The sequence below is a fragment of the Pagrus major genome, chromosome 21 (genome assembly GCF_040436345.1).
Source record: "Pagrus major chromosome 21, Pma_NU_1.0".
In the NCBI taxonomy this organism is placed as follows: Eukaryota; Metazoa; Chordata; class Actinopteri; order Spariformes; family Sparidae; genus Pagrus; species Pagrus major.
The window spans coordinates 31,262,488-31,282,698 of record NC_133235.1 but is presented as its reverse complement, the minus strand read 5'-3'; the positions used below and the strand labels follow the sequence as shown (position 1 = coordinate 31,282,698).

General features: G+C 47.1%; 2 protein-coding genes and 1 long non-coding RNA gene across 5 annotated transcripts in view; 1 reads left to right on the top strand and 2 right to left on the bottom strand.

The window, feature by feature from the left end:
* The window catches only part of lamc1 (laminin, gamma 1), a 50,174-nt gene extending 48,108 nt beyond the window's left edge, over positions 1 to 2,066 (bottom strand). Inside the window, exon 1 of the mRNA XM_073490695.1 lies at positions 1,320 to 2,066. Coding sequence (XP_073346796.1) covers positions 1,320 to 1,692 — 373 coding nt within the window. The 5' untranslated portion in view covers positions 1,693 to 2,066. The remainder of the gene's footprint in view (positions 1 to 1,319) is intronic.
* Positions 2,067 to 5,574: 3,508 nt separating this feature from the next.
* Positions 5,575 to 19,446, bottom strand: dhx9 (DEAH (Asp-Glu-Ala-His) box helicase 9). 3 transcript variants are annotated; one of them, XM_073491320.1, is made up of 28 exons: positions 19,367 to 19,446; positions 18,134 to 18,291; positions 17,698 to 17,838; positions 17,408 to 17,570; positions 16,998 to 17,182; positions 16,754 to 16,902; positions 15,482 to 15,528; positions 15,205 to 15,341; positions 15,027 to 15,116; positions 14,766 to 14,927; positions 14,367 to 14,444; positions 14,098 to 14,289; positions 13,453 to 13,594; positions 12,639 to 12,721; positions 12,351 to 12,507; positions 11,932 to 12,029; positions 11,596 to 11,809; positions 10,894 to 10,988; positions 10,431 to 10,504; positions 10,033 to 10,185; positions 9,662 to 9,822; positions 8,788 to 8,899; positions 8,532 to 8,693; positions 8,302 to 8,429; positions 7,992 to 8,221; positions 7,638 to 7,753; positions 7,157 to 7,357; positions 5,575 to 6,170 (listed from the first exon to the last, which is right to left on the bottom strand). In XM_073491320.1, exons 2-28 carry the CDS (start codon positions 18,242 to 18,244, stop codon positions 5,801 to 5,803), a joined length of 3,951 nt encoding a protein of 1,316 aa, XP_073347421.1. In that variant the 5' UTR covers positions 18,245 to 18,291; positions 19,367 to 19,446; the 3' UTR covers positions 5,575 to 5,800. The 3 variants fall into 3 exon arrangements, with proteins under 3 accessions (XP_073347421.1, XP_073347423.1, XP_073347422.1); XM_073491322.1 differs by having other exon boundaries at positions 16,998 to 17,179; XM_073491321.1 differs by lacking the exon at positions 19,367 to 19,446 and adding an exon at positions 19,104 to 19,124.
* LOC141016779 (uncharacterized) lies at positions 9,716 to 11,379 on the top strand. The gene is made up of 2 exons (XR_012180615.1): positions 9,716 to 9,809; positions 10,884 to 11,379. It is a non-coding gene; the product is annotated as an uncharacterized lncRNA (long non-coding RNA).
* Positions 19,447 to 20,211: the final 765 nt, after the last annotated feature.

Sequence of the window (20,211 nt, the reverse complement as noted above, 5' to 3'; positions counted from 1 at the left end):
CTCAAACACATCAAGTTCACTGTCACATGAGAGAAGCGATCACACGCGAGGAGCCAGAAATAAAGAGTGTTTTGTGGTTTTGCTTGAAAATGACTCGAAACATTAACCGATCATCCAGATGGATGCTGGTTCAGTTGTTGATCCCTGGAGCTCCTTTTGTCCCAAAATCTGAAGCACATTAAGTTTAACACGTGTAACTGCAGATCAGACGCCTCCTCTCCCCAAACTACAGCTTCCAGGTCAGGAGTGAACTTTCATGCTGTACTTATTGTTTGGACAGCAGACATCTGCAGCCTCCTCTGTTATTTACTGTCGGAGTGAAGGCCGATGTGTTGGGACCGATTCCTGAGGACGACTTCAGTCCCACAGAGACACCAAGAGACCAGCTGTCCTCAGAGGAGCCTCGGTCCCCCCCAACCACTGAGTCCACAGCCCCGGTGAGGCGTTTAGGGGCCGATAGGACACCAGGCTGCTAACTTCACACCTCAGGCTGTTTGTCAGGAGAAACCCTGAGCTGCTGGGTTTGTCAGACAAACACCGGAAATCACAAAGTGAAGGTGACGGAGGAGCAACTCCAACTGCTGCTGGGCCTGACCCCACACACACACACACACACACACACACACACACACACACACACACACACACACACACACACACACACACACTCCACCCCCAACAATGAAAACTATGTCCTCCTGCTTCACTGCTGGCAGCAAAAATTCCTCTTTCCCAAAGTTTCAGTTTGACAAACTTTGATTAAAGGAACAAGCAGAGACAAACTGCACACACACACACACACACACACACACACACACACACACACACACACACACACACAGTCAGGCCGAACTCCTCACAGAACCGGGCCAGTTTTCAGCCTGCAGCCTGCTCACATCACAGATCACAGCTCAGATGTTCTTTGGATTAAACGATGCTGTCTTTGGTTCGACACGCAGTGACAGAACCGGACAGAACCGAACAGAACCGAACAGAACCGGACAGAACTTTGCCTTATGAACTTTTCAAATGACATATTTTCACCGCTGTGTTTCTGCCCGTTAAGGTGTATTGAGACGTGTCGCCGTGGAGCGACTCACTGGAGACCTGCTCTGTAAAGTTGTTTTCTACAAGAGAAGGAATTAGTTTGATGTTTTAAAGTTTGTGCCGAATAAAAGCGCAGTTCAATTAATGTATAGAAAGTGCGTAGTTGTGTTCGTGTGTGTAGGTGCGTTCATCAGTAAGCAAGAGAACCTTAAATTGAGTGTTTTTCAAGTGGGATTCGGCGCGGCGGAGAGAGGGGCTGCTCCGGGTCTTACCGAGGTGCAGGGTGAGGTTGATGGAGTTCGGGTACTGGATGCCCGCCAGCATGGTCTGGCTCTGCCACCAGGTGGTGTCCTGCTGGTTGTTGTAGTCGGTCAGGTACACGGCGCTGTGGTGGTTCCGAGGGTCCTGTGCGTCGCAGATGTGGCAGGACTTGGTGACCCCGGTGGCGCCGGTCTGCACGCAGTACTCCTCCGGCGGGGAGCCGCAGGTGTTGGTCGCCACCACCGTCACGTTGAACGCGGCGTTCACGAACTCGGGCATGCAGCGCTGCGCCGCGCCGCGCTCGTCCGAGCACTCGTCCATGGCGGCGCGGACGCACAGCAGCACCCCGCTCCAGGCCACCAGAGCCCGGATCAAACTCTGCATGTTTTCAGTCCTCTCCGTCCTCCGCGTCGAGCAGAAACGGTGCGCGGCTCCGACTCAAACTCTCCCCGAACTTCTCCAAAGTTTGCGGTGACGGTCCGGTTACCGACGGATTCCCGAGGAAACGGCCACAGGCGGCGGGTGGGAACATGCGGGGCGTCTCCGCAGCGGCAGGTCGTGTTCGCTCCAGGCCGCGTCCGCAGCTCGTGTCCCGGCTGTGCTGTCCTGAGAGTGTCGGTGTGTCTCGGCCTCAGCTCTTTGTGTCCGCCGCCATCAACCGACTCCGCAGGAAGAGACGAGCTCCAGACTACACCCCGCGCGCCACTGCGCAGCGCCACTGCGCAGAGGACACTCCGGACACTTCCGCGTCCAACCTGAGCTGGTCTGTCCTGAGCTGGTCTGTCCTGAGCTGGTCTGTCCCGAGCTGGTCTGTCCTGAGCTGGTCTGTCCTGAGCTGGTCTGTCCCGAGCTGGTCTGTCCTGAGCTGGTCCAACCTGAGCTGGTCTGTCCTGAGCTGGTCTGTCCTGAGCTGGTCTGTCCTGAGCTGGTCTGTCCCGCAGAGACTCTGAGCGAGCCAGAGACCGCCGCCGTTACTTCGTTACTCCAGCTCGTTACTTCGTTACTCCAGCTCGTTACTTCGTTACTCCAGCTCGTTACTTTGTTACTCCTGAGCTCTGTGACGGAGCCGCTAATGAATCATTAATTAAAGAGACGTCATCAGACTGAGTCACTGACGGACTTTAGTTCAGATCATTAACACCTGGAGCAGAGTAACTAAGTACATTTACTCAACTACTGAACTTCAGCACATGTTAGAGGTGCTCTGACTGTTTTACTGTCCGCTGAGTGAAACTGAACTACGTCACCACACAAGGCAAGGCATCTTTATTTATATAGCGCATTTCATACCAAGGCAACTCAATGTGCTTTACATAAAGACAAAACATAAAAGGAAGCATAAGACAGAATAAAAACAAACAAAACACTGAAAACACTGAAAACAGAGTTAAAAGCAAGAGCAAATAAAAGTAAAATAAAAGAAAATAGATAAAGTTTTAAGTTCTCAGCTATAAGCACGTGAAAAGAGAAATGTTTTTAACCTGGATTTAAAAGTGCTTACAGTTGGGGCTGATCTCAGTTCTGCTGGTATTTTGTTCCACTTGTGTGCAGCATAGCAGCTAAATGCTGCTTCACCATGTCTGGTCTGAACTCTGAGCTCCACTATCTGACCTGAGTCAGTAGATCTCAGAGCTCTACTGGGTTTGTACTCTACTAACATGTCATTCATGTATTCTGGACCTAAACCATTCAGTGATTTTCTGACAAGAGAAATGATGATTTCTTTCTTTTACTTTAGTTACTTTTCTTCAGGTAGAGATCTGACAGGTTAAACTAGCAAGTAAAGTACTGAACACTGATACGTTACTTTACAGATTACGTTACTTTACAGATTACGTTACTTTACAGATTACTTTACTTTACAGATTACGTTACTTTACAGATTACAATCTGACTTTATTTATTAGAATTCTGATTGTTTTTTTGTTTTTTTTAAGATTTCAACTTTTTACTCAAAATTCAGATGTTTTCTCAGAACTCTGGTTCAGAACTCTGGATCAGAACTCTGGTTCAGAACTCTGGATCAGGACTCTGGATCAGGACTCTGGTTCAGAACTCTGGATCAGAACTCTGGATCAGAACTCTGGTTCAGAACTCTGGATCAGAACTCTGGTTCAGGACTCTGGATCAGAACTCTGGTTCAGAACTCTGGATCAGAACTCTGGATCAGAACTCTGGTTCAGAACTCTGGATCAGAACTCTGGTTCAGGACTCTGGATCAGAACTCTGGTTCAGGACTCTGGATCAGGACTCTGGATCAGGACTCTGGATCAGAACTCTGGATCAGAACTCTGGTTCAGAACTCTGGATCAGGACTCTGGATCAGGACTCTGGTTCAGAACTCTGGATCAGAACTCTGGTTCAGGACTCTGGATCAGAACTCTGGTTCAGGACTCTGGATCAGGACTCTGGATCAGAACTCTGGATCAGAACTCTTGATCAGAACTCTGGATCAGAACTCTGGTTCAGGACTCTGGTTCAGGACTCTGGTTCAGGACTCTTGATCAGGACTCTGGATCAGGACTCTGGATCAGAACTCAGCGTCCTGAGTCTCTCTGGGCTCTGCGACTCTGCAGTCAGAGTTAATTGGATCACTGTGGTGTCGCTGATGATGGGCCCTCTGCAGCCTGCTGTGTCTGAATGATTCCCAGGTTGACATGAAACCAGTCGTCTGGTGCCTCAGCGGAGGTTCTGGCGGAGATGTTGGACGTTTGGATCTTCAGGCCTCTCTGAGTGAAACTAGTCACTGTGATGAGGAGTCGTTCATTAACACACAGCTGAGCTCTGATTAGATCTTCATCATCACTTTCACACAGTGAAGCCTGACGATGACCCGACAGGTCAAAGGTCGAACATTAACCTGTGAGACGAGTCAGCAGCGGATCAATAACTGACCATGAGTCGGTTCATCGAGGAGCTGACGTGTCGTCATGTTCAATAAATCATCAGATAATAAAAACTAACGCTCAAACAAAGAAGCTGAAACATTAAACAGATGAATTATTTTTAAATGTTTCACATCAGAAGAGTTTTTAAGTTTCAGAGTACAGAGAGTACTCGAGTAAAAGTGTTGAAGTATCTGATGTTAAATGTACTTAAGTATCAAAGTATCAGTAAAGTAACTGATTATATATTACATGTGTGTAAACTGAGTCAGCTGATCGTCACAATCACTGTTTTTATCTGATTGATGAGAAAATCAATTCATTTAAAAATGTAATCTGTAAGGTAACTAGTAACTAAAGATATCAGATAAATGTGTTGGAGTAAATCTGGATCAGTTATACTTAGGTACATTTAACATCAGATACTTTGAGACTTTTACTCGAGTACTCTTCATATGTGTGACTTTTATTTTTACCAAAGTAATATTTTAACACCAGATATTTACTTTTACTCGAGTACGACTTTGCCATTTTATCACAAACATCAACACATCTGGAGATCACTGGACAGGAAGGTAATCTGAAAAGTAACTAGTAACTTAAGCTGTCAGACAAATGTAATAGAGTATAAAGTAGAGCACCTTGAATTACGAATGTAATTTACTCAGTTACTTTCCGGGGTAAAAACACTGATAAACAATGATAATGTTCTCGAGAAGGTTGAGGTACTTGTACTTTACTTGAGTATTTCCATTTTCTGCTACTTTATACTTCCACTTCACTACATTTATTTAATAACTAGTTATCAAATAAATGTATTAGTTACTAGTTACTAGTTACTTTACAGATTACTTGCTGCATCAGAGCCAAAGTAGCACATTTTTTAATTAATTGATTTTGTCAGTAATCTGATTACAAATTCCTTCAGATGAGTTTATTGTTCATAATAAATCGTATTGATCATCAGCTTTGTTAATACAGAATAATAATCAGTTTGATCAACAAACATTTAATATTAAAATCATATTTTCCAGTTTCCTGAGCTGAGCGGTGAACAGACGGCGCCACCTGCTGCTCAGCTGCTGCCGGTGTCACAGAAACAATCAAGATGTCAGAACAAGACGTAAAATATATAAAATCATTCATCTGTTTGTGAAAGTTTCAGTTATTGTTACTGCAGCTGATGTTTACATAAAAACACCTTCAGTCCGTTCAAAGTATCAGTGATAATATATAATATCGTGGTTCCATGTAAACACGTGTGTCATTTATAGATCCAACATTTAATATCAGACTGTCAGACCTACTCGAGTGCTGTTCGCCTGGCTGACTGATAACTAAACATCATATCTCTGGTTTTTAATGACACTCGTGAGTCTGATTGATCAGCGATGACAGATTTATTGGGGACACTGACAGCAGATACAAATAATCAATACAATCAAACACAATTCACCAAACTGAGACAGACATGAGACCACAGAGAGTTTAGCTGCTGACACAACAAGCAGCAGCAGGTTCGTGAAGGTTCATCTTCAGCATGTTTCTTCACTGAACCACTAAAAAACTAAAAACATAGTTTGTGTTTGAATGATGTCATCAGGACATTAATAACCTCCTCTGTACCCTCCTCCTCCTCCTCCTCCTCCCCCCCCTCGGTACCCTCCACCTCCTCCTCCTCCTCCCCCTCGGTATCCCCCTCCACCTCCTCTGTAGCCCCCACCTCCTCTATAACCTCCTCCTCCTCCATATCCACCTCCTCCTCTGTATCCTCCTCCACCTCTGTAACCCCCACCTCCCCTGTACCCTCCTCCTCCCCTGTATCCTCCCCCTCCTCCTCCATACCCTCCCCCTCCACCTCCGTATCCTCCCCCTCCCCTGTAACCTCCCCCTCCCCCTCCTCCTCGGTAGCCTCCTCCTCCACCACCTCCTCCGTCAAAGCGTCCCATCTTTGGAGGTCGAGGTCCGTCTCCCATCCTGTGCAGAGAGGTGATGGAGGTGAGTCACAGTTAGACTTGTTTTGGGTGAACTGACCCTTTAAGAGTTACTAAAGTTTATAAAGTTAAAACATGTTTTAAAAAAATCAAAGTCAAAAACTTTGATTTTATATTCAGCAACTTCTGTCAGAAGACCTGTACTGTGTGTGTGTGTGTGTGTGTGTGTGTGTGTGTGTGTACCTCTGGTTGCTGTGTGTACATGTGTGTATCTGTGTGTGTACCTCTGGTTGCTGTGTGTATCTGTGTGTGTACCTCTGGTTGCTGTGTGTACATGTGTGTATCTGTGTGTGTACCTCTGGTTGCTGTGTGTATCTGTGTGTGTACCTCTGGTTGCTGTGTGTACATGTGTGTATCTGTGTGTGTACCTCTGGTTGTTGTGTGTACATGTGTGTATCTGTGTGTGTACCTCTGGTTGCTGTGTGTACGTGTGTGTATCTGTGTGTGTACCTCTGGTTGCTGTGTGTACATGTGTGTATGTGTGTGTGTACCTCTGGTTGCTGTGTGTATCTGTGTGTGTACCTCTGGCTGCTGTGTGTACATGTGTGTGTGTACCTCTGGTTGCTGTGTGTACATGTGTGTATATGTGTGTGTACCTCTGGTTGCTGTGTGTATCTGTGTGTGTACCTCTGGTTGCTGTGTGTACATGTGTGTATATGTGTGTGTACCTCTGTGTATCTGTGTGTGTACCTCTGGTTGCTGTGTGTACATGTGTGTATCTGTGTGTGTACCTCTGGTTGCTGTGTGTACATGTGTGTATATGTGTGTGTACCTCTGTGTATCTGTGTGTGTACCTCTGGTTGCTGTGTGTACATGTGTGTATCTGTGTGTGTACCTCTGGTTGCTGTGTGTACATGTGTGTATCTGTGTGTGTACCTCTGGTTGCTGTGTGTACATGTGTGTATCTGTGTGTGTACCTCTGGTTGCTGTGTGTGTACCTCTGGTTGCTGTGTGTACATGTGTGTGTACCTCTGGTTGTTGGCCACCATGCTGAGTCCGGCTGCAGACGGTTTGGACACGTGTCTGATGAGGTTGAGCAGTCGCTGGTTGCTTTGGTCCATCTGTCTGATGTATTCTGGATCTTTGGTCACCTCGACAACCAGAGCCTCCAGTCCGGCCCGCAGAGCCGCGACGCCGCCCGCCACCTCGTGAGGAATCTTCAGTTTGATCCTGCACGCATTAATGTGAAAGGTCATCACTCACTTCCTGTGGGACACTCAGAGCGGACCACATGTTGTTGGTCTGTTCTGACGATCAATGGTCACTATGAACTGTCTCATCAGTCTGCAGTGACATGATCAGCTGATTAATCAATCAGTCAGTCAACACAAACAATCTCAGACTGTTTGTATATTTGATTCATGAAAGAGAAAAAGGTTTTCTCTGAACCGAGGCTGTTCATTGGTTAACTGAGATGTGAATCAGCTGGAGGTCTCACGTGACTTCTCACCAATCATCGAGCTCCACGATGTCTCCGTTGGAGCCGATCTTCTTGCAGGCGAACAGCAGCAGCTGCAGCGGACTGACCAGAGTCATCCCTTTAGCCGAGATCGCTCTCGTTCGGATCTGAGACGCAAACAACAAACACAGTTACAACAACACAACCATGACACACAACATGTTGTGTTCAGAGATCTGGGATATTAGTTACAGTTACTCTTCTGTCAGCTCAGTATTTAGCAGGAAATGTCGGCTGGCTTTGTTATTTTCTGGAACTTTTTCAGGACTGAAAGCTTCAATAAAGAATTCGAGGTTTACTGGGTGATTTGGTCACTCGTCATGAAAACATAAATGTGACTCGTACCTTCTCCCCGAAGACAAAGAACGGAGAGGGGTAGGTCATGTCGTGGCTGCTGAAGGGGCAGTTGACGGAGGATTTATGGATGAGGGCGTTGCGTCCCTCGGTGGTCAGGATTTTCCTCTTCTCTTTGTGGTAGCAGACGTTCGGGTACAAGCCGAAGGTCAGCAGAGAAACCACCAGGTCCAGGTTGTTGTCCGGTCCGACCGTGTTGAACATCTGAGTCATCAAACACTCTGACAGAGACGCAGGAGAACGAACATGAAGACAACTGACGGTTCGAGCTTTAACGTATATCTGTGGTGCGTTCAGGTACCTTCAGGAAACCCAGAGTTGACCAGGATCTCCTTCAGCTGGACTTTGGCCTCCCAGGTCATCCTCAGAGTCGACATGTTGAGACGTTTGTGTTCACAGAAGTTATTTTCTGCGTCTTCACCGTTAATCCTGACATGAACACAACGACAACAACAACGAAGGGTCAGACACACGAGTCTTCTTCATTTGAGCTGGCACATCACTGCTGCCAGACTGAGCGCTCAGACCGACCTGACGTCGTCCCACGCCTGGAAGACGGACAGCAGAGCCACGTGATCAGAGAACCGGCTGCCGGAGAAGTTTCTGTGGACGAAGCCGAGACGTTTCCCCTCGCTGATGAACGGCTCCGGGAAACAGGAGGCGGCTGAGATGGTGCACATGGCGTCTCCAACACTAGAGGGAGACGTGAGGAAACACATTTAAATCAGTCAGACAGGATCAGGCAGTCCGCTGATCTGTACGGTGAAGAGCAGCAGGACAAACTGACTGGAAGATGCAGCCCATGATCATCATCTTCCCCAGCCGAGGCTCGATGGGCAGGCGAGCCAGAATCCGTCCCAGAGGAGTCAGTTCATCGTTCGAGTCCAGAGCGTCCAGCTCTGAAACACAAGACGACGAAATGTTCTTGTTTTATACCATAAAAACAAACATCCAGATTATTTCTCAGATTTCCTCAAAAGCCTTTTTTTTTCTTCTGGAAAATCCCTCTGACATTATTTTGACTTTTAAATATTCAGTCAGATTTAATGTGGTGTTACTGTATTAAACAGAGTCTCTGATGTCATCTGCTACACCGACACCGCCAAAATCTAAAATACATAAAGAAGTAAATATGACATTAAATGCACCAGAAATAAGAGTAAAATAAATGTAGGCATCAATGAATTTAATAAATGTGTCAAACTGATTTTAATTTGCTTCTGTATGTATTTACCTTTTTCATCTATTTACATATTTATTCTTTTTGTTTTCCTTTGCCTTTTATTTTACAACATAATACATAAACATGTAAACAAATACATTAATTAAAAAATGAATAAAAAGTGAAATATGGAAGAGAAGTCGTTGGTCACCGTCGCCGTCAGAACGAGACTAAATCTCAGGGGAATAAAACTTTAAAACGTGAGCTCGTGCCACCCGGCAGTGTGTTCGTCCTGCTACAGCACAGACGCACCAGAAACACACTTCAGGTCCAGTTTCTGCACAAACACCTTTTGTTGTGACGGAGAACCACACGGCAGCAGAAGTTACATACTGAGAACAGAAATATCAATTTATGTCACATTTTATAAATTAATTGATGCCTTCATTTGTGTGTGTGTGTGTGTGTGCGTGTGTGTGTGTGTGTGTGTGTGTTGTACCTTTCAGAGTGTGTTCGGCCTCGATGACGGCGTCCAGCGGCGGCGGCTCGATGGCCTTGGACAGGAAGTGTCCGATGGCTCCGAGTCTCAGCAGTTTGATGCTCAGAGCGACTTCATGCAGCGGAGTCCTGAAGATCTCTGGAGTCATGTGAGTCTCCAGCCTGCACACGCACACACACGCACACAGACACACACACATGCACACACACACACACACATGCACACACACACAGACACACACATGCACACACACACATGCACACACACGCACAGACACAGACACACAGCTGTGATCAGTCTGATGGAAACCACACAGCTGACTGCAGACTGAGGAGGCTTCAGGAGGTGTCGGGGGTATTAACGGGTCACACCTCTCGAATCGAGCGTGGCTGCAGAGGTGGAAGCAGAACCCGGGTCGGACTCGGCCGGCTCGACCTTTCCTCTGCTCCAGGTTGGTCTTGGAGGCCCAGACGGTGGCGTAGTTGGTCATGTTGTTGTGGGAGGTGAAGAGCTTCACCTTCTGCCTGTCAGGACACCAACAGGTGGATCTTTAAACTGGGATGTGACATTTAAGTCCGACACAGAGCCGGAGGAAATACTCATCCTTTACTGCAGCACAGTATTAATACTACACTGTCATACTGTCACATAAATGGAGCGCAGTAACAGCACAATATTTCACTCTGAGATGTAGAAGTGGAAAGTAGGATGACAGGAGACGACTCAACTTGTCCTGAAGTACTCAGTTACTCTGCTCTGACACACTTACTTGCAGGAGTCGATGACGTAGACGACGTCGTTGATGGTGATGCTCGTCTCTGCGATGTTGGTCGACAGGATCACCTGCAGATACGAACGACAAACGTCACCGTGACGTCTCTGTACCGCACTTTGTTACGTATCAAGTGATTCATGCAACACAGATCTGAAAGGATGTTGGTATACGAGCTGGACAGAGTTTATTCAGAAGGTTTGGTGGCAGAATAATTGTTTCCTTCTTTTGAAAGAACAAACACAGAGTTGAGTCTTCGTGTCTCACATGAGGCAGAAAACTAAAAACCACCAGAACACGTGACGGATGTTTTGTCTTCCGTTGATTGTGAGGGAGGCAATATTGCCATCGACTTGACGATAATGGATCTAAACTGAATGGATGTTGTTCTTTCTGGTCTGAATCTCACTAATCAAATAAAAAACAACAAAGTATTTTTGTGTCCTGCAGCGTCTCAGACCTTCGTGATGTTGTCTGGAACTGGTTCAAACACCCTCCTCTGCTCCTCCCGGGGGATCTGTGAGTGCAGCGGCAGGATCCGGTACCGGTTACTTCCTGGAAAGACAAAAAAAACAACCCTTTCACCACAGTCGGACCTGAAGCTGCTTTCCATGTTTGATACGACATTTGTACTGATTTCATTCAAACAAGGTTTCATTTATTTTGATGAACAATTTGGATTCTTGATGTTCAATATTCTTGTTGCACTTTTAGAGCTTATTTTATTTCTATGCCATGAATTAAACCTCATGTCTGATTTTGAAGGTGTACTTGGCTGTGGATGAAAGGATCAGTTCACCCAAAATCTGAGAGAAAAACCTTGAATGTCTCCACAGTTTTGGTTTTATCTGTCCAGGTTAGGAGATCTCTCCCTCAGATTTATGTCTCCAGGGGGAATTAACAAAATAAAATAAAATAAAATAAAAAGCAGTTCATTCTTTGAAAAAAGCTGTTGAAAAACAGTCAACATGTTTATTCTTGAGCTTTTTACTCTTTAAAGAAAGAATGAAGAATGAACTTTAAGCTGTTTTGAGACTATTTCTTGTGTTTTGTTGTTTCTCTGATGTGCTGTGATGTGCTGTGATGTGATGTGATGTGATGTGATGTGATGTGATGTGATGTGATGTGCTGTGCTGTGGTGTGCTGTGCTGTGATGATGTACCAAAGTGTGGGTTGGTCTCCAGGTGTCTCTGCATGGAGTAGATGAGGTTCCAGCCGGGCAGGAAGATGAGCACGGCTCCGGCCACCTGCAGCGTCTCGATGTACTTGAGGAGAGCCTCCACCAGCTCGAACGACGTCTCCTTCTCGTTAATCTGAGCCATCGAACGCTTCGTCTCCGCAGAGTACTCCGGCCCACAGATCACATTACAGTTAGTCTGCAGAGAGGGAGGGCGTTACGCTCACTCATACTTTTATAGAAAGCTGTGATATTTTCTCTTCATCGTTTGTTTCGGCCACACTGAGCAGCAGAAACAATAAGTCTAATCAGGAAACTTACATCGTCCTCTCCTCCCTCCTCGTCTTTATCCTTCTTCTTGCGGTCCATCGGTGGAGGGACGAAGTTGGTCATCTGGATACAATCTTCCAGGAAATACTCTGTGAAACATGCAAACATGAGTAGTCCTGAAAGCTCTCGATACAGCACCAAGGTATTAATGAATCCTCATCATAAATCTTCATCCTGTGTTAAGTTTGAAACATGATTTATTGGAAGTGATTTGATTTTTGTAAACTCTCAAATATCGTAGTTGGAGGAGCAAACAAAGTTATTTAAATGAGGTGTTTCAGATCCTCTGAAGTCTTACTGTTGATCTGCAACATTTAAATAACTTTTAACGAGGTTTCCGTCTCAGGTTTATTCGGACAGCGATGCTCCGGATCACGTGCCACCACACTGAAGTGGGCCGGCAGATGTACCTTGAACAGGGAAGGTGCGTCCGAACACCTCGATGATGGGGCTGTTGAAGAAGTATTCTCTGAACATGGTGGTGTCGATGGTGGCCGACATGAGGATGACGCGGACCTCTGGGTAGGCCTGGACCACGTCTCTGAGGACCACCATCAGGAAGTCCGTCTGCAGACACACAGAATGACGATGGATCCCATAAATCGCTGGTTTGTGACTGTGTAGCTCGTGAGCCTTTAAAGTGAAGCGGTGTGCACCGTCTAAATAAAAATATATCTGTACATCATAAAAGAACTCACATTGATGTCTCTCTCGTGGATCTCATCAACGATGACGTGACTGATGCCTCTGATTCCTGCTTCCAGCTTTCGCAGCAAAACACCTGAAACACAAAACCCACTCATCAACATCCTGCTGACGGAAACTAAGTCCAGAACAAACTTCAATCTGAAGATGCATCTTTTCAGAAAAACAGGTAAAAGTGATCTTTCGGGAAACGATGATGACTGATGGTGCTAAATACATCTGTCTTGAAAAAATTGAACTCGAACAAAATTCTACTCAGTAAAAAAGAAAAACAGTTGAATTTCCTGTGTTTTCCTGCAGTGACAGCGTCCTCTACATCAGCATGGTTAGCTGTTGGTGCAATACTCCTGTTGGTGGATATTAATAAACTAGTCTTCGCTTCAGTTCCAACAGTTAAACGAGCAGTGACCAAACTTCTGTGTTTTTGACTCAGCGAGGCGACACCATCGTCACGTCACGCTGCTCTGTGAGGACACAAGCATCATTCTTCATCATGATTTACACATATATCTGACCCTCATTCTGACTATCAGTCTGGTTAGAGGACAGAAATGCTTGTTTCTCTGCTCAGGGATGCTGATGTTTGCACTTGTGTAATTTACACTTGTCTGGTTTCTATGTTGGTTTGGAGACAAATTAAAGGCCAAAGAGGAGCTTCATGTTAGCCAACACGTCTGCTGCCTCTTAAAAGAAAGACAAAGAAAGACCGACTGGTCTGGACCTCAGTGGTGGACACTTTCAGAAGCTTCTGGGTCCTCCCTAGAAATTAAACATCTAGCAGGGATCAGTTACAGGCTTTTTACGTACCGACGGTGCAGAAGAGGATGCTGGCGTGGGGTCGAGGGAGGACGGACTCAAAACGGACGCTGTAGCCGCAGGATTTCCCAAGATCCTCTGCTCTCTCGTAGGCGACTCGCTCGGCCACAGACACGGCGCTGATCCTCCTGGGCTGAAGAACGTAAGAGAGGTACCGCGTTTGTGTGGATCAGCAGTCAACAAGCAGAATATGCACAGTAACAGTTGTCAGAGGGGATTTAATACGACAGCTGATATTCTGTCAGATATTAAACATCATCACTGGTCTTTAAATCTGAGGTCAGATTCAGATCAAACCTGAGCGAACACTTTTAGTTTGAAAGTTTCTACAAAATCATAAACATGAGATCTGAAAGAAAAGCCCGAGGATTTTAAATAAATTCTTCACATTTTATAATACAGATGCTGAGCTGCATATTAAGAGCCTCTAGTGATCCACGATCCACTGAGCCGTCAGTGAAGCTTTCTAAGCTCTTCTTCTTTAATCATCCTGTTATTTATGTGACACGTTGGGAAGTTTCTGCTGTAAACTGCTGAGGAGAAAAAACATCTGATGATTTCTTCTGACAACATTAAAGTTCAGTTCCTGTGTGTCCTGTTACTGCTGTCTGCAGGTGAACAAAGAGGAAGCTTCACCTGTGTGACGACGATGTTGCAGTCAGACGCTTTGCCTCCTTTGATGCAGCGGTCCAGGATGTACTGAGGAACCTGAGTGGTTTTACCGCAGCCCGTCGCTCCTCTGATGATCACCACAGGGTTGCTGTCGATGGTGGCCATGATCTCCTCCTCAAACTGTTTGACGGGCAGCTGGTCGCGCTCTGACAGGATCTGAACAACACACGTTTTAAATAAAGTTTTACTTCAGAACAAAGAACGAGAGGAAACGTCACTAAAAGCAGACCGACCTTCTGCAGAGTCTCGTCATGGTCCAGCTGATACATCAGCTCATCATGCAGGTCGCCACTGATCTGCTCCGGGGTGCACTGCAGGAGGGAAAATACAAAAATAATAATAATAATAATTCAGGTCACAGTCACTCATGTAACATGGTGACATCACAACAGAGCAGCCAATAGCAACATCTTCCCTTTCTAACCCTCCAGCTGACCTCCTGCTGCAGATCATGTTGACGTCAAACTGTTTAGCGTTCATTGTTTTAACACCCCTCCCTCTGCAGCCTCATCATGATCTACGTGTGATGACATCACTACGTTACGTGACGTGCGGTCTGTTCTGGATCAACTGTGTTCATATTAGACGTTAACAACAAATAAAAGACGCCTGGTTGAAGGTTAAAGACTCACGAAGGCCAGCGGTCCCTCGTCGATGTTGCTGCTGGTCCAGGGGTTCCAGTTGACCTGCGGAGGCGACCAGGGGACGACCCCGGCTCCGCTCTGACGCTGTGACGGCTCAAACATCGCCATCTTCCCCTGAACCAGAGACACCGAGCTGCTGTCGTCTGCAGGCTGGACGGGATCAAACACAGTAAAGTCAGAGTCCAGGTCGCAGAGGATTAACCCTCAGCACACTGATCTGCGGTCAGTTTGGTGGCTCAGGTGACTCACAGGTGAGGGGATGCTGACTCCGAGCTCCTGGACGACACTGGCGAGCTGCTGCTGCAGGTCAGGAGACACGTTGACGTCGTACGCCTCCAGCTGGACACAAAACACAGGACGACGAGTCAAACACAAACATCTCTCAGTTAAACGTTTCAGTTAGATCTACGGGGCGCTGCAGACGTACAGTTTCTCCTTCCTTCTTCTTGGTGACTCCTGAATACGCCTCGATCACTCCCAGGTGGTAAAGCTGTCGGACCAGAGACAGAGCACACGACTGGGCCGCCAGCTTCTTGTTGGAGCCGTGCTCTCGAGCTGTGATCCCTGAGGAGCAGAGCACAGGACGCAACATCGTTAACAGACGACACCGCTCGGTGGTCGTCACGGCTCGCTCTGCAGACGCTTGAGGATGTAAACTACTTCACGACGGCACACGATGCGTATTCAGAAGGAAAGTCTCTTACTTCTGCCGAGCTGCCTCACAAACAGTTGCATCTCTGCTATGAAGCTCCTGCAGACACAAACACAAACATCGCAGCTTCACTTCCTGTGGGTTTCAGAATAAACAGAAGTAACTGGTGAAGTGATGGACTCACCTGCTGTGCTCTCAGGAGGAAGCCTGTATGTTTTTCTGCCAGACGTGAGATTAAAAAACACCAATCAACAGCTCTGACTCCGGTTTCTCCCGGCTGCTCTCTGCCCTGCAGCGAACAGTGACACCAGAAATCACAACCAGACTCCACTGAGCCTGAGCTGCACCCATGGGACAGCTTTAGTGCACCTAAACGCTGCCCCATGTCTTCCTTCAGTGTGGTTCTGAGTTCTGGTGTCACTTCAGCCTACGAATACTCAACAGCGGCCCGACTCACCAGCTAAATGTTGGCTGTCTTCTAACAGGACGCCAAAATCTGTCCTTGTCTGTGCGTCATGTTTTCTCCATGTCTGCGTTTATGCTCAGTAGATTTTTTGGTTGTAACAAATGTTCTTGTTTTTATAAAATCTGCACCGTTCTCTTCTTCTTCTGTTTTATAGTCCAACAACTCTCCACAAACCATGAACAGAACGTTTGTTCTCATTTATAATCATTCTGGAAACTGATTCATCAGTTAATGAACTCATTTGAATCAGTGAAGAAGTTCTGCCAGAAGTTCTGTCAGAAAAGTTCATCTGAGAAAACACATCTGTGCCACATTGTTGAACACAAATGAACCGTTGTTGGATTTGTGGACTCACAAACATTAAAGTTTCTATTTCTCAGTCAGAAGAAATTAAGGAAAAGATCAGAGAACGAGCTGCAGCTGCAACATCAGCATCAGCTGCTGCATGTCTGCTGGGAAACCTGAGATGAGCTGCAGATCAACTCCTGAAGAACCAACGCTCAGACCAGGACTCAGCTGGTGAGTGTGTGTGTGTGTGTGTGTGTGTGTGTGTGTGTGTGTGTGTGAGCCTGCTCTCTGCTCTGATTGGTCGACAGTGGGACAGTGAGGTCTCCGTGTGTGGCCGACACACTCTGGAGGTCTCTGGGTTCACAGCCGTCCAGCAGAAAAACATACAGGAAACATCTCTGACCAACAACCAAACACCGAGTGGGATTTCAACTACCAACCGACTCACTGACACACATTCAGTCATTCAGGGCTCAGCGGCCTGATGTGATCACGCTCAGGTGAATAAGAGTGAACAGGTAACAATCAGCTCAAACTGTCAGACTGGATTTGGAGATTTCTGATCCAGACCTGTTGTGGTCCGGTCCCACTTGGCTGTATTTATACTCAGCGCTGGTTTTCTCCTTCTGGAAGAACTGGTTCAGACGGGCCTTGGCGTTCTCCAGCGTCCAGTTACCATGGAGATTAGCGTTCAGGTCCACCTCCTCCGACTCCAGAGTCTACAGGGACCAAACAGAAAACCAGAACACGTTCACTGTCTGCAGGAAATACTTAATGATTTCCAATCCAGAGCCAGCTGGTTCTGGTGCCGTACCGCCTGAGCTTCCTGTTCGTCTCTCTTGGCGTAGTACTCCTTCAGGTTGGCCCCTCGGTCCCACTCAGCTCCTCCTCCTCCTCCTCCTCCTCCTCTTCCTCTTCCACCGCCACTCCCCATGCTTCCTCCTCCTGAGTAACCGAGTCCAGTCACTCCTGGTACCGGCCCGCTGAAGCCGCTCTCTTCTAACAACAGACAGACACATAATCAACATTTTTACTTTGTGGACATCTCCTGTTCCACCATCAACATCACTGACGGTGAAGATGTCTGTTGGTCACAAACCGACCAATCACAGCTCAGCGTGGCCAAAGTACAAGAGAACAACAACATGGACGGTGACGTCTCCACAGAAGACTCCGTCCCGCCACATGAAGGACCTTCAGACTCTTAGAGGGACAACAACATACCGTGCTCCTGTTTGACTACAAGGTGAGGAGGCAGTGGACCGCTGGAAGGAAGGTTCCCAAACCCACCAGCTGCTCCTCCTCCTCCTCCTCCTCCTCCTGCTCCTCCTCCTGCTCCTGCTCCTGCTCCTCCTCCATCAAGTTGGTCTGCGTCTGGAGCGCTCGCCTGGTGTCACAACATTCAGCTTTTAAGCAACGCTTCAATCAGAGCTTTTTAATACAGCACCAGGATTATAACTGAGACGTCTGAAACTTCATCTCATCATTGACAGAACAACTGGAGCAGTGCTGACCCCCAGAGCCGGGACCTCTGCTGCCGTCATCTCCCCGATTCGGACCAGGTAGTTGACAAAGTCCCTGGCAGCGTTGGTCTGAGCGTCCTTCTTGTTGGTGGAGTTTCCCATCCCGATGTAGCTGAAGCTATCGACACGGACCTGAACAGAGGAGGGTTTAGGTGAGGAGACAGGCTGGAGACAGGCTGCAGACAGGCTGGAGACAGGCTGCAGACAGGCTGCAGACAGGCTGGAGACAGGCTGCAGACAGGCTGCAGACAGGCTGCAGACAGGCTGGAGACAGGCTGCAGACAGGCTGCAGACAGGCTGGAGACAGGCTGCGGACAGGCTGGAGACAGGCTGCAGACAGGCTGCAGACAGCCTGCAGACGGGCTGCAGACGGGCTGCAGACAGGCAGCCAGGTGCACTGAGAAGATGTGATGGTCAGAAAACTCACCTCACACATGAACTTCTGCCTGTTTTTGTTGCCGGCAGCTCGGATGTCGTAGTTTGGAGTCAGCTTCTTTTTTCCGCACCAGGCGTACAGGAAGTTCTTGATGTCCGCCATGGTGGACTGAGGCCCGGGGGAGTTTCCTCCTCTGTGGACCCTTCAACCTGAGACGTGACAAACTGCAGTCAGTTGACTCGACTCTTCTCTGGGATCCAAACTCACGCTCCCTGTCTTTACATTAACTCTTGTACAGGTTGTTAAACCTGCTGCTTCAGTGACTGGACACACTCTCAGATTTAACCTGTGGAAATTAAGCATTTACTGCAAATATTACTAGGTTTTGAAACATGGCTACCAAATGAAATAAATTATGCAATGCCAGACTTCGCCCATAAATGAGTACATTTTCCCGCTCTGCTAACCTGGGAGACATTATCGACTGCAATGATGTGATTTAACATTTTAATGAATAAATGAAACCCTTCGTTGGATTCGGGATAGAAATATTGGCCGAACGATGTACAACACCAGGTTATTTCAGCAGTAGACCCAACTGACTCCTGAAAGACTGTATGTCGTGTCCGAGAGGGATACTCACTTTAATTTCACAAGTTTTTCAATGGAGTTTGGCTGTCTGTTTTAGACGGACAGTTTGAGACAGCGGGGCCTTTTAAACGCCAAGTGGACGTAAAAACAAGCTATAATTTACTCAGGGTTAATATTCTCCGTCCTTTAATGTCAGTTAGCTTTATTCCAATCACATCAGACCTGAAGGGGCGTGTGCAGCTCAGCTAACGTTAGCATACACACCGGTTACCTTCGTTAGCAAGCTGAATGCTAACGCTAGCTACCGAAAGGAGCGCTGAAATGAAATCACTTAGCAGCTTTACTCCACTTCTTCTGTCCAGCGGGACACATTTCATATATTCACACTTCACACGCATCGACTACAGTTAGTAACCATCACTGAGCGAACCTGTCGCGCTCTCTGCCCGGTGCTCAAGCTAATGTTTGCTAGTTGCTGGCGTCCACTCGCTTCAACAGCTAACAGCTAACAGCTAGCAGCTAACAGCTAACAGCTAACAGCTAGCAGCAGCTAACAGCTAGCAGCTAACAGCTAACAGCTAGCAGCTAACAGCTAGCAGCTAACAGCTAGCAGCTAACAGCTAGCAGCTAACAGCTAGCAGCTAACAGCTAGCAGCTAACAGCTAGCAGCTAACAGCACTGCGGCACCGTCACCTGAACAGAACTCCTGATCAACAGCAGCTTTGGTACCGACAGTCAGCCGAGCAGCTCCTGCAGAACCACACCGGCGGTCCTGGCTTCACCACAGCGTCCGTGTTCTGAAGATCACTGCCGGTCCGTGTTCCCTGCAGTACCGCCGCCTACTGGACCGGAGTGGGACTGACCAGACTGGTGTTACAGAACCCTGAATGGGTTTGTAATAATAAACATCATAATTATATAAAATAAAATAAACCTGAAATCATCAGGAACATGTTCCTCCTTGATGTGTATCTTAAATATAATAATCAATAACTTGATGGGGTGATCGGCTGTGAGCAGGTTCTGGTTTGGTTCTGAACACGCTCGCTCGTGTTCAGACTGACTGATCCAGTGTGGAAGCATCAGGAGCCTGTAAGGAATAAAAGCTGAGCAGGTATCTCTGATGTGTCCTCCAGCTCAGGCTCTCGTTGGTGCTTTTCTGATGAATACAGACTTGGTGCTTTTCATTATTCAGATGATTTTGATTTAAAGTTGTTGGTTTTTATTGTGTTTTTCACCTTTTCATGGGTTTTTCATGGGGCAGCTCAGGACTCACGGGAAACGGTGATGACATGCAGCAGAGGGCCACAGGTCGGCCCTGAGCCGTGGGCTGCTGCAGTGAGGACAAAGCCCGTGGTCCTGAGACCTGCTCGTCCCAAACTAACTGTTTCACTATGACCCACTTACAGAGACACTGAGCCTGAGCAGATAAACAAGAGGACCGGCGTCCTCGAGGGAACGTTGCATCTGCTCGCCTGTCGCTGTAACTTCAGCAGAGTCAGAGAGGAAGGAAGTCTGAGAAGAGTCCAAACAAACAT

What these genes read in the sequence shown, in the direction of transcription:
- dhx9 (XM_073491320.1), bottom strand. Translation starts at nt 18,244, where the DNA reads ATGGCGGACATCAAGAACTTCCTGTACGCCTGGTGCGGAAAAAAGAAG. An exon ending in TCCACGAGAGAGACATCAAT is followed by an intron (nt 12,508 to 12,638) that starts GTGAGTTCTTTT and finishes GTGTGTCTGCAG; the next exon opens with ACGGACTTCCTGATGGTGGT. An exon ending in ATCGTGGAGCTCGATGATTG is followed by an intron (nt 7,358 to 7,637) that starts GTGAGAAGTCAC and finishes TAATGCGTGCAG; the next exon opens with GATCAAACTGAAGATTCCTC.